The following is a 13,415-nucleotide window of genomic DNA, read 5'->3' as shown; positions in this document are numbered from 1 at the left end:
CAATGGGCGCTACCCGCGTTTATGGTTATTGGTGTAGAACGGAAGCACAACGGCAGCACGGGAATTTCCGGACCAATTTCTGTCTTGCAATTCGCCAGCCTGGTCTTTGGTTTGAGCTCACCGAGCACCACAACGGCGGCAATGCATCGTGCCATAGCTGTCCCTAGACATGTTTCGGCGACGGTTGGACGAGGCCTTATACGGACTTCTCGCAGGGTGAGCAAACAAATTATAGTACTTCTGTCTGGGACGTTGGCTTATGAAGGAGTTAATTGTACTGGCAGCGACTAGCCACCACCGCCTCTACATCCAATGCCCCATCTAATTCCAACCCGGCAAAAGTCGTTCGCAGGATCTTATTCTATACTGTGGCAGCGACGGGCACGTTCTACATCGGCAGTGCATTCGTTTCCTTCGAAAACCAGCAGTACCGTGAATTGTTCACCGCAAACGTTCCTTTGGGGAAGGAACTCGTCGACTATGGCGAGGTGCACAAGTGGGATGAGATCACCGTCGAACAAACTGTGGTAGCTACCGTGGACGCCTACAAGACCGTCTACAACTTCGTACAACGGCAGCTGGGTAACGCGCCGACAGAAGAAACAATTGAAAAGACGGCCAAGTCGGCACTCAAGGAGTCCAAAGAGCGCGTAAAGTCTGCCGCTGCATCCCTCAAGACTGTCATAAAGAAAGTGGAGGAAGAAACGGTCCCGGAAGCAACCGCGAAAGCAATTTTCATTGCACGACAACATGGTGCACAGTTTGCTGATGAATTGGACGACCTGATTCGCAAAGCAGAGGCAGCCCTTACTGGGAAATCCGTTGACTCTCTTCATGAAGCGACAACTACACCGGCTCAGCCCGGGTCTTCTCCAGATACTATCCCGCCGCGCGATGACACTGACCTTATAATTGTATCGGACAAGCATCCTGGTAATGCCGTTATTTATGCTGCGCCGCTTCCCATCGGCTTCGAGCCCCCACCCGGGTATGAGCGCCCCGCACCTCCAAAGTCTGCCCCGAAGGCCGCTGCAGAACCCACTCCCGTGCCCCTGCCTCTTGTCGCTCCAGCCGTGTCTGAAGTCGCCGTATCTGAGCCTGTGATCACCCAGCTCGCATCCACGATTGACAACCTCGCTTCTTTCCTTGCATCCAACCCCGCTGCCTCCGAAAAAGCCAAAGATGTCCTTGAGGTGGCCAAAGCTGACCTCACTGGCCTCGCAGCACGTATTGAGAAGATCAAGGAGGATGAGAAGCTGCAGCTAGAGATGAAGCTTGACGAACAAGCGCGGGAGTATACCACAAAGCTTCTCGAGCTCGAGCTTGAGGCACAGGATAAACTAGATTCGCAACAAGATGGCTTCAGGAAATTCTACGACGAGGAGCGTGGCAGGTTCACTCAGGTTTACCGTGAGAAGCTGGAACAGGAATTACGCACCCAGACAGAAATTATCAATGAGCGGTAGGTGGCCATCACTGGCTTGGGCACGGTACCCGTCACTTTACTCACTCTTTACAGGTTGAAGGAGGAAGTGATCGCGCAGGGTATAGAGATGCAGAGGCGGTGGATCCGCGAGGTCAAGGTCCGCGTCGAGCAAGAACGCGGGGGTCGTCTCGCCAAGCTTGATGAGCTCGCCACAAGTCTCAAGCGCCTTGAACGTCTCGCACTCGACAATTCTTCATATCTTGATGAGAATATTCGCGTGCACAGCATGTGGACCGCCATACGTGCTATGCAGAGCGCTGTCGATGCGTCGATACGCAAGCCATTCCGTGAAGAGCTCCGTGTGCTCCGACACATCGCAGTCGCCAAGGAAGACGTAATCATTGCTGCAGCATTGGACTCCCTTGAACAAAGCGACATGCCCGACATTGGCATTGAGCCGTTTGCAGACCTTGCATCATGGTTTAGCACCTCTGTTAGGCCACGCGTCTCAAGCGTTGCTTTGGTCCCCGATCAGGATGCAGGTGTACTCACGCACCTGGCTTCGCACTTTCTTTCTTTGTTTAGGTTCCAGCGGCATGGACTCATTCCTGGGTCGGACGTGCTGAGTATACTGTCCAGAGCGGAGTATTACATGAATGAGAAGGATCTTGATAATGCTGCAAGAGAGCTAAATCAAGTGAAAGGAACTGCAAGGGAGCTGCTTCGAGATTGGTTAGAAGCTGCACGGAGACGGCTGGAGGTTCTGCAAGCTCTTGAGGTATTGATGTCTAAAGTCATTGCATGTGTCACACTAACGCCATCATAGGTGATACAATCACAAGCGACAATCGCATCGTTGCTTGTCGTATAGATTTGAATGCTAGCAATATATAGATATATCCCACCCGCGTAGCATGATCCTTTCCATCTTATCCAAGTCGAAGCTTGCACAAACCCAAGGGATTCACACTACCCCTGCATTGGCACATTCCCCGATAATGCGAGTGCACATTCGCAGATCACCTGCGCGCGCCGCACGACCGTATGTACCGTCTCCTGATTCTGCTCGGTAGTTGCCACGTTGCCCTTTGTGACCTTCACAAGCCCAGGGAAGATTGTCGCACCTACACGATCCTGCTCGCCTCGCTCGCTCTTGAGGCAGCGACGTACGAGCTCTATCTGACGTGGATAGAGGATGCTTCCGAGCTCGGGAACGAAGCTGCGGTAAAACGCGTCGGTGGATGATGATGGGGCACTGTGCAGCATACGCGAGAACGTGTATGCGCTGGCCAGAATCGGAGCTGTGTTGTTTGCTGATCCCCCGAGCACTTTGGTGAGCCCTGGGAGAGTCTCTGCAAGAATAGCGGCTGTCATTTCTGGGTCGCAAGTTTCCACTGCCGCTGAGAATGTTTGTCGGCGCCAAACGCATGCTACGACAGGGTTGCCTGGTGCATGACACGATCGTCAGCATGGGATTGAGAGAACATGAGAATTGACACGTACGGGCGAACAAGTGCTCGTGGATCCTTGTGAGTTGAACGTTTGCCTCAGGGGAGTTTGTCACAACGAGATTGTTGATGATCTCACTGCTGATGACTTCTGACATCGCATGGCGAAGGATGTTCTGTGCCTGCATTGCTGAGACATTATAAGGCACAGGATCATAAGAGCCTGTGATGTCGCCCAAGGCAGCTCCATAGATATCAGACAGTGCGGAAGGTGGTGCGCGTACAATATCTGCTGCCCAGCGATTGATCGAGCGCTCCAACAAGGACGCAGTATTCTATATGCATAGCAGACTAGAGGGTGGTCCCAGCACTCAATGAAATACTGAAACATACTTTGATGGAAAAGTCATCGACTGAACTACCCCCAAGATGTCTGCTCTCCTGTTGCTCGTCATTCGCAGTCCCTTCTAGCAAGGCGATTCGCGCGCGGAGTAATGCGACTTGTTTCTCTTGTTCTTCGAGTTGCCGACGTTGTTCTTCGACTTTCTCGTGCGCAATTCGCTAAAGATGAGATAGATGAGACTACAGGTCAATATCGAGATCACTGATCATGATGATAGTTACGCACGAAGTTAGTCAACGCATAACGGTACTGATCGCCGCTGACCGCATCGATCTGCTGGGGTATGTAGGCCATTGGGAAAATGGGTATCTGAATAGACACAGGATGAGGCTGAGTAGACCTCCAATGGTGGTCAGGACATTGAATCGAGGCGGTCACGTCTCAGAGGCAGTGTAACGCCTCACAGCGCTCGCCGTGTGCCAAGCTATGGGATATTTATAGTTCACACGTTTATGCAAGAGTATATTTTCCGCAGTTGGTATCACGCCAATCAAGGGATGTGCAGAACTACCTCACTTGACCTGTAACGACTCCATCCCAAACTCTCCTCCACTACCGCGGTCAAGTTCATTAAAAGGGTCACGCATGCTCCCCGTTTTCGCGCGCCACAGTTGTGTGTACAACGCCTTTACCTTTTGAACTTCGGCGTCAACAGCCGCAGTCCTAGCCGCAAGCGAAACGAATATGGCATGTTGCGTCTGGAGGGTGGATGAAATTGCTAGGGGAATGTAAGCTGAGGATGAGGGTGGAGCGAAGGAAAGTCTAACCTTGGGGCGTGTTTTGAGATTGGGATGCCGATGCGGATAGTTTCCGCTCAATTTGCTATTCGATGTATTAGAACACTTCAGGGTGACCAAAAATACGGCACCATACTTCGATAGTGTTTTTGAACCACTGCAGACGCTCCTGCATCTCTTGCGTGACACGGGTGAAGAATCTGGCCAGCAACATGTCAACACTTCAAGATGCTTCACATCGATGATCTACACGTACTCCAGAGGGAACGAAGCATGATTCTTGAGATATGCTGCGCTCTGATGCGGATTTTTAAAGCCCTCGATGATGTTGGTTGCGACAATCGTGTCTTGAACTGCTTGTTCAGTCTTCACTTTCAGGTCCTTGGCGAAGAGAGAGTCCGACTGAATAACGGAGGATACACCAAGCAGCTCCTGAATCGATAAAGTCGGTAACCGAACATACTGGATATATGCAATAAAATGAGGCGCACCTTGTGCAATTCGCGAATTAACTCCTGGCCCTTGATCGCCTCTTCCCCCATTTTTCGCTGTTTAAGCTCGTTGCTTATTTGTATACGTCCCTGAATGTGCGAGCTATGCGAAGTAAGCCCTGGGACATGTTAGCACTTATGATTAGCGTACTCGATGAGTTCAAACGTCCTCTTGATATCATCCGGAAGATCATTAAACTTCGTGGATTTTGAAAAAGGTGCAGGTCCGCTTATGGGTGTGGTACTACTCAAATGTCATTGAAGCTACCCTGAATATAAGTACCTTTGACTAACCTCATCATCCTGTGATATGTCAACACCGATTTGAATTAGCACGACACGAAAGGAACTCACGATGATTGTCTTTGTTGCCCAAACATCGATGTCCCCGCTGTGCTCACCCCCAGCCCGCCAGCAGGAACTTGCTGCTGAGTATTCGTGCTCCCGAACAGTCCACCCGGCTGCTGTTGGGTGTTTGCGAACAAATTACTTGTCTGTTGCTGTGGTTGCACGGTTCCAAAGAGACTAGTCGACTGTTGCGGCTGCGTAGCTCCAAATAGACTGGTTGATTGTTGCGGTTGCGTGCTCCCAAAGAGACTAGTAGATTGTTGCGGCTGAGTGCTCCCAAAGAGATTAGTAGACTGTTGCGGCTGAGTGCTTCCAAATGCGCCGCCAGTCTGCTGCCCAGTCGTATTTGTTGAAGGGTTTGCAAACAAAGATGTACCCGATGGCTGCTGTTGAGGCTGCCCAAATAGAGACGTTGTAGGTTGCTGCTGCTGCTGTTGTTGTGCGGGCTGCCCAAATATCGAAGTCGGTCCGGATGGCTGTTGTTGCTGTGTCTGTCCGAAAGCGCCTCCTCCAAACACAGAACTTCCTTGAGCAGGTTGCTGTGTCTGGGTTTGGGGTTGCACTCCGAAACCACCGAAGCCCGTCGTTGTGGTTCCCGCTCCGGAGGAGGGCTGCGTATTTCCAAAGAGCGAAGTGGTGGGCTTTGGCGCGTTAGATTGCCCGAAGATGGACGTGCCGGTATTACTAGTGCCAAAGACATTGGTACTAGATGACTTGAGCCGTAGGTTTGAAAACATGAATTAGAGCCTACCCTGCCCCGAACGACATGTTTGAAGATTAATCTGAATAGTTCGTTGAGGCTGAAGCTCAAGACCTAGTGCGTTGACACCACTCGCTGTTCTGAACAGTGAGCAAGACTACCAGGTTGGCCCTGTCCCGGGGTCCTAGTTTACGGTGCCTTGTACGGCAAGTTCCGAGGAAAAGCATACCTTGACTCACTACTCGACGAGTCACATTATTTGTTCACTGGACACCATAAAACGCTCACAATTGTCTTGACCATCGTCTACCATAGACTTGATCTGTGCCCCGAACGAACTGAGGGAGGGCCCACTAGTTTCCGATACCTCGTAACCCCCTGAATCACCAGATGGGAAACACAGTTCACCCAATGCATAGTTCCTTCGTGAATGCTGACCTTGTAGAGTGTTTTCTGAGGTTTCTGCCTGACTTTCAATGCCTTGCCTCAACAATCTTGACCTCAAAGGCCATCTACAACGTCTTTCAACAACATCCTCGCTCGGTTGTTCGCTCTGTAGCTTACAACTTGATTGGACCAGCCTTGCCACAAGCACTACGTTTCGTCCGATGCAAGAATGCGCAACTATATTACAAGCCCGTTGATGAACTCTTGGGTGAGGACGATATTCAGAAAAACCCAGTACTTTCCAGCGAGGACATTACAAGCCTTGTGGGCATTTCCACCTCCGTTCAAGAGCTCGAAAGCCTGTTTAGTTGGAGGTAATTTCTGTCATCTTTTACAATCCTATTTGTCTCAATTTTTTTTGTTAGAATGAAAGACCGACGATTCAAGACAAGCCAGCTCTCCTTGGCGGAGTCGACACGATTCCAGAAAGCCATGTACAGAATGTCCTTGTTCTCGGCTGTCTATGGCTGCAATGCTCACGAGTCAGCTATTGGATCCGACTCAGATCAAGAAGAAATCGATTCGGCACTCGAAGAAGCCAAGACACTACGAAAAGGCTTCTTCGGAAGTCTTTCCACTCCTGAGCTGAGGGACATTCAATGGGTTGAAACGTTTTTACGAGGAGTAATCACTCGTGATTATGGTGTTTGCTTTTCTACGATCCCACCTGAAATCTGTGAGCGCGAGCATCGCCCTTCAGGCTCCACCCACTCATGAAGCTCGTATAGACAGCCCTGAGTCATCATTTGTGCTATACTGTGCTCCCCACCACGTGATTGATGTATATAAGAGGGGGTTGGACTGCATCACCGAATGGGATTCCGACATTACTGAAGAAATTCTTTTCTATAACGACTTCATCATTGAGCCTTTAACATCTGTCCTAGTCGACAGGACAGAACAGCCTCTTCTTCCTGTCACACAAAAACAGCCTATAATTGACGAAATCGTTGGAGAGCATGATCGGTGTTCGTGTCCTCCATTATTTTCGGTTGATGATTGCTCATTTGGTGACAGGCTCGCAGTGTCGATCCGATACTGTCAAGTGCCTGGATCTATGGGGACCAAGTAGTAAGTCAAAAATAATAGTCTACAGCATAAACTCAATCCGTGATCACTGAAGACTGGGGCTACCTCTGGGGCACACCACCTCTCTACTCAATCGAGCAATTACTGAAAGGCCATGTCGGAGCAAATCTTGCAGACAGAGCGCATTTTTTGGCTTTGTTGTGTGAGACACCAGCTGAGGATCTTGTCGGAGGATTGTTCGACTACAAGACGCCGGCTTATAGCACGTGGAACAAAGCAGACTGGTTATGTCCACAATGCTTGGAGAAGTTCGTACGTGACCATTTGCATATCTGGTACTTGGGCCAGAAGGTTAAGCGTAAGCCTTTGCCCTTGATCACTTTCACGGATGTCCACTCACTTGATCTGCTTGATCTCCCCAGGAGGAGACGTGATTCCAGACAACTGCTGGTACGGATATAACTGTCGTACACAAACACACAGACTAGCACATGCGCAGAAATTGAATGTGAGTTCTTGCAAACTGCCCTAGTGTCGAGGATTAAATTTATTTTGGTTATAGCACTGGTGTGAACCCACCAGGGGAGATGCCCCTCCGACCAACGTCTAAGGGTTACAGATTCTTTTATGGACCATGGTGTGTATTTTTAGGCTCAGTGCTTTCTATCCTATATGAGTAGGCCGCGTATCAAAATTTAGCCGCGATTACCCCCACTATCAGCCAAGTCTGTCTTGTCTAGCTTAGTGGCTGGGGCTAGCTTTGTTTGTATTCAAGGTTACCACTCAGAATGACATGTACTAGAGTGATTTGACAACAGGGTTTGGCGAGGCCCATTACAAAAGGCTCCTGAACATAATGGACCAGTGATATTGAGCACCTGTCTGTCACAGGACGTTTTTGGAATCTAAAAACTTGAACGCTGATTGCTCCATTTCGCTTTTGACTTTTATTTTATTTTCATTCAATTGAAGTTGCATTCATGGAGCCAGGTGCGTTCTTCGAATTTGCCCAAATTATATTCTCCATGGATTATCCATTCTGAGACTACTTGCGAAGTGGGAAGTTTTTTGCTCAATGCAAACTCAGTGGGCTCATAGATTACAGGAAAGGGGTAGAAGATACAAATTCTCTATCTAAAAATTATTGGTCTAGACTATAACTCTGTATGGTAATTAGCCAACTGACGTGGAAAGCGAAGCCCTCGTCAGTAGCGTCCAGCAGAGCGCCACCGAGTCTGACCACCTCCTTAGTACCTGCCACAGGCATCCGTCTCCTGATATAAGCATCTGTTGACTGGACTAGAGGGAGGCTAGTAGAGCGGGGGGAAATGTAGCGGTTTCGAGCCTGCGAAAGCTCTCGTTAGGGGGCTGTCGCTACCCTACCGCTCATACTTCTCGTTCCGTTTAGGACTACTACTACTAAGCCTGTGCGAACAGTGGGAGTAAATGGCCTGCGCGATACTGCAACTGCAACCCCTTTAGGGCCAGCCAGACGCGTCAGTGTTCATGCATCATGACCCACCATTGGGGTAGTGCACGGTTGGGGAGCAGAGGGTTGTGGGTGGAACAGAGCTTCGTTACAAGGTTGGCCTTTATCCAACCACGAGGCCCACACACCATGGGAACCCTAATGCAACCTTTCGGAAACACCGAGAATGTTCGGGTCCGTGCGATGCTGGAAGAGAAGAAGGGCCCCTACCATTAGGTTGCATCTCCGACGCAGCTGGTTCAAAAACAAGAAGAAGGGACATGTTCTCCGTGGAAGTCTCTTCAGTGTGGTGGGCTGTGTTGTACAGCGTGGTAGATGTGCGTCGCTGGTATTCCGTGTGTCACGAACTGTAAACTACGAAACAATCGGTCAATATGTTCAGTGCAAGAAACAGCCCCTTACTCTGATGTCGTGCCTTCATACGATGCCTGCGATCACATCTTGAGTTGAATATTGAACTCGATGTGATGAACACGCACAGGAAGAGCAGCCGCGAGGACCACAACTGTGGTAGAAAATGTTTTACTCATAAAGCCCACAGGTCAAGTAATTATAAAATATGTTGTGTCTGACCAGCTGGACTTGGAACGCAATGCTGTGTCCACATAGCGCCTTATCAGGGCGGAGTATGGCGGCCCCGGGCATGTTAGCAATCTGTCAAACGCCAGACCATTATTAGCACGCCACATCCTTCACGCAGAGGTGTCCGGGATGGATCAAGTTATCGAAATCTTCATTGGTTGCCTGCGAATGTTCTGTCAAACCGTCAACTGGAACCCTGACAACGTCATACTAGTGGTGCCCGCTGATGGACTCATCCCGAAATCTTACACGGCTCCTGTGTGCCAATACCTATTACTTCCACGAAGCAGGGAAGCCTAGACCATTTACTATGGAATCGGCACAATATTTTCACACCTCATACGAGATTTATGGTAAGAGGTTGCGAATAACAATTGCCTCAAGCATGGCAAATTCCCAATAAGGCACAAGTCTTTTAAAGTGAAAAGGTCAGGTACACAAGAAGTGCTCTAACGACAATAATATGATATCTTACCTCATAAGCTACGATGTAGCAGGGGCGCTACGGGTTCAGGCACCTTCCTATGTATTGCGATGCACGATGGTTTCTTCCGTTTCTAGTGAGAATGTGCGGGAATAGTGAAGTTGCATGGGATGAACGTTCTCAAGAGTCACGGAGGTACCATGCAGGGGGTTGCCTTGACACCAAAATACGCGATTCCATTGCTTGAGTCTTGAGATCAGTGTGCCAAAACCCTCGACTACAAGTTCAAATATCCTACATATTGGAACCAGTGATACGGAGCTTGCCGACGTTGAAAATCTGGGAAAGACGGACTTCAGCCAAACGGTTCCCTCATCCGTGGGTGTAATCGCAAACAATTCGAATCTCTGGAGGGAGGAGGAATTGAATACTAGAAGGTCGCCCCCGATGGCATACGACGTCGGTTCATGAATCAAGGTGAATGACTATGAATGGACTACGTCACAAAGGTGCGGAAGCCTATCAGGAAACATTGATAGAAGCCTGAAGGAGAAAGGGCGAACTTAGGAAGACAGATCTATAAGGCTTATCTAGGATCCGGCTTACCATTCAGCGCTCAGCCGGGATGAAGGTGAGAGAAAAGGTAAGCCAAGTCCCTGACTTCTCGCATGCCGAGTATAAAGGAGAACTGTGGAAAGCGGGCCGCGATATGCTGTTGAGATCGTCAGGTTCGAGGTGCGACAGACCGTGGAGAAAGAAGAGAGCCTGATAGTAGTGACTTGGACAATTGCTCAGTCGCAGACTGTTATCAGCTCCGAACAAGGATTGCTCTGTGGTTGTTCTCATCAGCGTTTGGACATAATTTCCACGATTATTTTCCGCAACACGTGGTGTAATTAATTCCGGGCAATAAATTCGGTTAAACCCCCTCAGACCACAACTCTGTCTTTCGCTTCGAGCTTAGCCTGTACCCCACAAGTAGTATAGCAAGTTTGCTGTTGTTCATTTCTTCTCTGCTCGGTTCGTTCCTTTCTTTCTCATCATCACCATGGCTCCCACTCTCAATCACCCAACCGGCGTTACCTTCGTCGATGATGGCCATAACCCAGTCCACGTAGATGCTGCTACGTACTATGGCGGCGGCGAAGCATTCACTCGTTCGAGAACCTACAGTCATGTAAGGCGTCCTTTTCGGCGAGCACATTGTCAGTTTCTCATGCCACGTCTATAGTCACACATTCATGGGTATATCCCGAAGCGTACTCCACTCTTCGAAGAGGATACGCACATGAGGGCTCGGCGCATGTCGCATGACGAGAAGAGCGTCACTGGCCCTCGTCGCTTCCTCATCGATGTCGAAGAGACCATTCGTGTTGTCCTTGAGCAGGAAGATACAGACGGTGATTTTCAAATCAGTATCACTGATGCGGGCCCGAAGATGATGGCCCTCGGTACGGCTACGAGCAATGGCTTCAAGACTTTTGATGTCCGAGTCAGTGTCCATGTTCATGATATCGTACCACTCTCAGTATAACTATGATCCAGGGAACCTACATGCTATCCAACCTGTTGCAGGAGCTTGCCCTAGCCCGGGATCATGGACGCAAACGTATCGTCCTCGATGAGGCTCGTCTCTCGGAGAATCCAGTCGATCGTCTCTCTCGTATGATCAAAAACTCATTCTGGCACTCGCTGACTCGCCGCATTGATGGCGATGGCCTCGAGATCATCACTGCCGACCCTAAGAACCGTACGGGCCGCGTCCAACCTCGGATCTACGTCCCTTACGGCGAACCCGCAATGGCTGAATACTACAGAAAAGTGGCACGTGAGAAACCACACATGAACCTTGATGTACAGGTCCTACCTCCAAAGCCTGATGATGCTGTGTTTGTCAAAAGCTTGAACTCCAAGCCGGGTCTTTTAGCGCTCGCTATGAATGAGGTTGATGACGGCAAGGGTGGCCGGACCCTGAAAGGTATTCCTTTCATCGTCCCTGGCGCTCGCTTTAATGAGGTACCTTGCTCAATTCACTGGATCGTTCTTACTAACTAACATCATTCGATTGCAGCTCTACAACTGGGATTCCTACTTTATCTCCCTAGGCCTCCTTGTGGACGGCCAAGTGACCATGGCAAAGGGCATGGTTGATCACTTCATATTTGAAATCAAGCATTACGGCAAGATTTTGAACGGAAGCCGAAGTTACTATTTGTGTAGGACGCAGCCTCCGTTCTTGACGGACATGGCGCTGCAAATCTACAATCAGCTAGATCGCTCAGATGTGGAGTCTAATCGACAATGGCTGAAACGCGCAATTCAAGCCGCCATCAAAGAGTACCATACCATCTGGGTCGCGGAGCCCCGCATTGATCCTAAGACGGGGTTGTCTAGGTACCGCCCCGACGGTCTTGGAATTCCTCCTGAAACTGAGGCGACGCACTTTACGCATATCCTTGAGCCTTATGCTGAGAAGCACGGCATCTCGGTACTCGAGTTTAGCGAGAAGTACAACAACGGAGTTCTGAAGGAGCCTGCGCTGGACGAGTACTTCTTGCATGATAGAGCTGTGCGCGAATCGGGTCATGATACGACGTACAGGTTTGAGAAGCGGTGTGCGAACCTTGGGACGATCGATCTACAGGCACTACTGTACAAGTATGAAGTCGACATCGGCACGGCCATCCGGGAGGTGTTTGATGATGAACTCGAGCTCGAGGAGGAATTCGACTTGGCACCCTTCCCACCTTCTGTCGAAGCATATCGCAACCCCTACCGCGAGTGCTCAACCAGTCGGTTACAAAATAGCGATGAGTGGTTTGAGAGAGCCGATCACAGGCGGGAGATGATCGACAAGTACCTATGGAACGAGAACAAGAAGCTGTACTTCGACTACGATACAGTTTTAGAGAAGCAGAGCCTGTATGAAAGTGTTACTGCGTTCTGGGCGCTCTGGGCTGGTTGCGCGAGTGAGGACCAGTGCTGGAAACTTGTGTAAGTCCAGTTGGCTTCCTTCGTAAACATATCTAACTTGGCGTAGTTCGCAGTCGTTGAAGAGGTTTGAAGTACTCGGGGGTCTTGTTTCTGGGACCGAAGAGTCTAGGGGTAAAATTTCCTTGGACAGGCCAAACCGGCAGTGGGATTACCCGTGTGTTGATGTCTCCTTGATTGTGTATACAGTAAATCTAATAATTTCCAGCTATGCATGGCCTCCTCACCAAATCATGACTTGGGTCGGGCTAGAACGCTACGGTTACCTGGAAGATGCTCAGCGATTATCGTACAGGTTCCTTTACATGTGCGTGACCTTACTTCGTCCGATTCGTACTGAGTTAACTTGATTACTGTAGGATGACCACAGCGTTCGTTGACTTTAATGGTGTTGTACCTGAGAAGGTATGTGATACCAGCAGTGACTTCTGTATGCTACTAACGAGAATGCTCGCCAGTTTGATGCAGTGAAACTTTCACACTTGGTGGATGCTGAGTACGGCAATCAAGGTTTAGATTTTAAGATGGTTCCTCGTGAAGGCTTTGGTTGGATGAACTGTGCGTTTTGGTCCATCCCCATGTTTGCCAGCTAATCGATGATCACAGCCGCTTACCAGGTGGGACTGTCTTTCTTAACGACGCACATGCGTCGCGCAGTCGCAACGTGCACCAGCCCAGAAATCGTCTTTGGTTCATCAGCAAACCTTGAAAGTGCCGTCGCTCAAGCGGCACATGCTGCCACTGATCCTCTTGGCCTTGCGATGGAGTCGTTGGACATTGACAGTCTACCTGTTTAAGCGTTCAGCACGATGTCTGTTTGGTTTTGTCTTGATATTATAATGTGATGTTTAATGTAATGTGCCCTGCGGTCTGCGACAGTACTCATATCTAATACATCTT

At 49.6% G+C, this 13,415-nt stretch overlaps 5 protein-coding genes across 5 annotated transcripts; 3 read left to right on the top strand and 2 right to left on the bottom strand.

Annotated features, from left to right (window-relative positions):
- Positions 1-141: 141 nt before the first annotated feature.
- HD556DRAFT_1226055 (mitochondrial inner membrane protein Mitofilin) lies at positions 142-2,297 on the top strand (the record flags this gene model as incomplete). The annotated part of the gene is made up of 4 exons (XM_041297056.1): positions 142-216; positions 285-1,462; positions 1,520-2,204; positions 2,253-2,297. The coding sequence occupies 4 exons, from the start codon at positions 142-144 to the stop codon at positions 2,295-2,297; spliced, it is 1,983 nt and encodes a 660-aa protein (XP_041166331.1).
- A 98-nt stretch (positions 2,298-2,395) lies between these two features.
- HD556DRAFT_1225959 (uncharacterized protein) lies at positions 2,396-3,571 on the bottom strand (the record flags this gene model as incomplete). The annotated part of the gene is made up of 4 exons (XM_041297050.1): positions 2,396-2,871; positions 2,930-3,209; positions 3,268-3,435; positions 3,503-3,571. The coding sequence occupies 4 exons, from the start codon at positions 3,569-3,571 to the stop codon at positions 2,396-2,398; spliced, it is 993 nt and encodes a 330-aa protein (XP_041166330.1).
- A 149-nt stretch (positions 3,572-3,720) lies between these two features.
- Positions 3,721-5,752, bottom strand: HD556DRAFT_1325705 (uncharacterized protein). Its single transcript, XM_041301523.1, has 9 exons — positions 5,605-5,752; positions 4,860-5,558; positions 4,800-4,808; positions 4,657-4,749; positions 4,506-4,608; positions 4,271-4,446; positions 4,151-4,214; positions 4,045-4,099; positions 3,721-3,995 (listed from the first exon to the last, which is right to left on the bottom strand). Exons 1-9 carry the CDS (start codon positions 5,619-5,621, stop codon positions 3,790-3,792), a joined length of 1,422 nt encoding a protein of 473 aa, XP_041166329.1. The 5' UTR covers positions 5,622-5,752; the 3' UTR covers positions 3,721-3,789.
- Positions 5,753-5,777: 25 nt separating this feature from the next.
- HD556DRAFT_1325702 (uncharacterized protein) lies at positions 5,778-7,948 on the top strand. Its single transcript, XM_041301522.1, has 7 exons — positions 5,778-6,314; positions 6,366-6,676; positions 6,729-6,968; positions 7,018-7,071; positions 7,124-7,387; positions 7,452-7,537; positions 7,592-7,948. Exons 1-7 carry the CDS (start codon positions 5,944-5,946, stop codon positions 7,637-7,639), a joined length of 1,374 nt encoding a protein of 457 aa, XP_041166328.1. The 5' UTR covers positions 5,778-5,943; the 3' UTR covers positions 7,640-7,948.
- Positions 7,949-10,572: 2,624 nt separating this feature from the next.
- HD556DRAFT_1225655 (glycoside hydrolase family 37 protein) lies at positions 10,573-13,312 on the top strand (the record flags this gene model as incomplete). Its single annotated transcript, XM_041297031.1, has 9 exons — positions 10,573-10,701; positions 10,756-11,016; positions 11,070-11,540; positions 11,596-12,518; positions 12,565-12,672; positions 12,724-12,822; positions 12,875-12,920; positions 12,974-13,073; positions 13,122-13,312. The coding sequence occupies 9 exons, from the start codon at positions 10,573-10,575 to the stop codon at positions 13,310-13,312; spliced, it is 2,328 nt and encodes a 775-aa protein (XP_041166327.1).
- Between the last annotated feature and the right edge of the window lie 103 nt (positions 13,313-13,415).

The sequence above is a fragment of the Suillus plorans genome (genome assembly GCF_016647745.1).
Source record: "Suillus plorans strain S12 chromosome Unknown HD556scaffold_3, whole genome shotgun sequence".
NCBI lineage: Eukaryota > Fungi > Basidiomycota > Agaricomycetes > Boletales > Suillaceae > Suillus > Suillus plorans.
This window is presented reverse-complemented; position numbering and strand designations above follow the sequence as displayed.

Excerpts from the sequence above, each read along its gene's own strand:
- HD556DRAFT_1325702 (XM_041301522.1), top strand. The coding sequence starts at position 5,944 with ATGGGAAACACAGTTCACCCAATGCATAGTTCCTTCGTGAATGCTGAC. Across the intron at positions 6,315-6,365 it reads GAAAGCCTGTTTAGTTGGAG|AATGAAAGACCGACGATTCA; the intron begins GTAATTTCTGTC and ends TTTTTTTGTTAG. Across the intron at positions 7,388-7,451 it reads CTTGGGCCAGAAGGTTAAGC|GAGGAGACGTGATTCCAGAC; the intron begins GTAAGCCTTTGC and ends TGATCTCCCCAG.
- HD556DRAFT_1325705 (XM_041301523.1), bottom strand. Across the intron at positions 4,447-4,505 it reads TAATTCGCGAATTGCACAAG|GAGCTGCTTGGTGTATCCTC; the intron begins GTGCGCCTCATT and ends TTATCGATTCAG. Across the intron at positions 3,996-4,044 it reads ATCTCAAAACACGCCCCAAG|CAATTTCATCCACCCTCCAG; the intron begins GTTAGACTTTCC and ends ACATTCCCCTAG.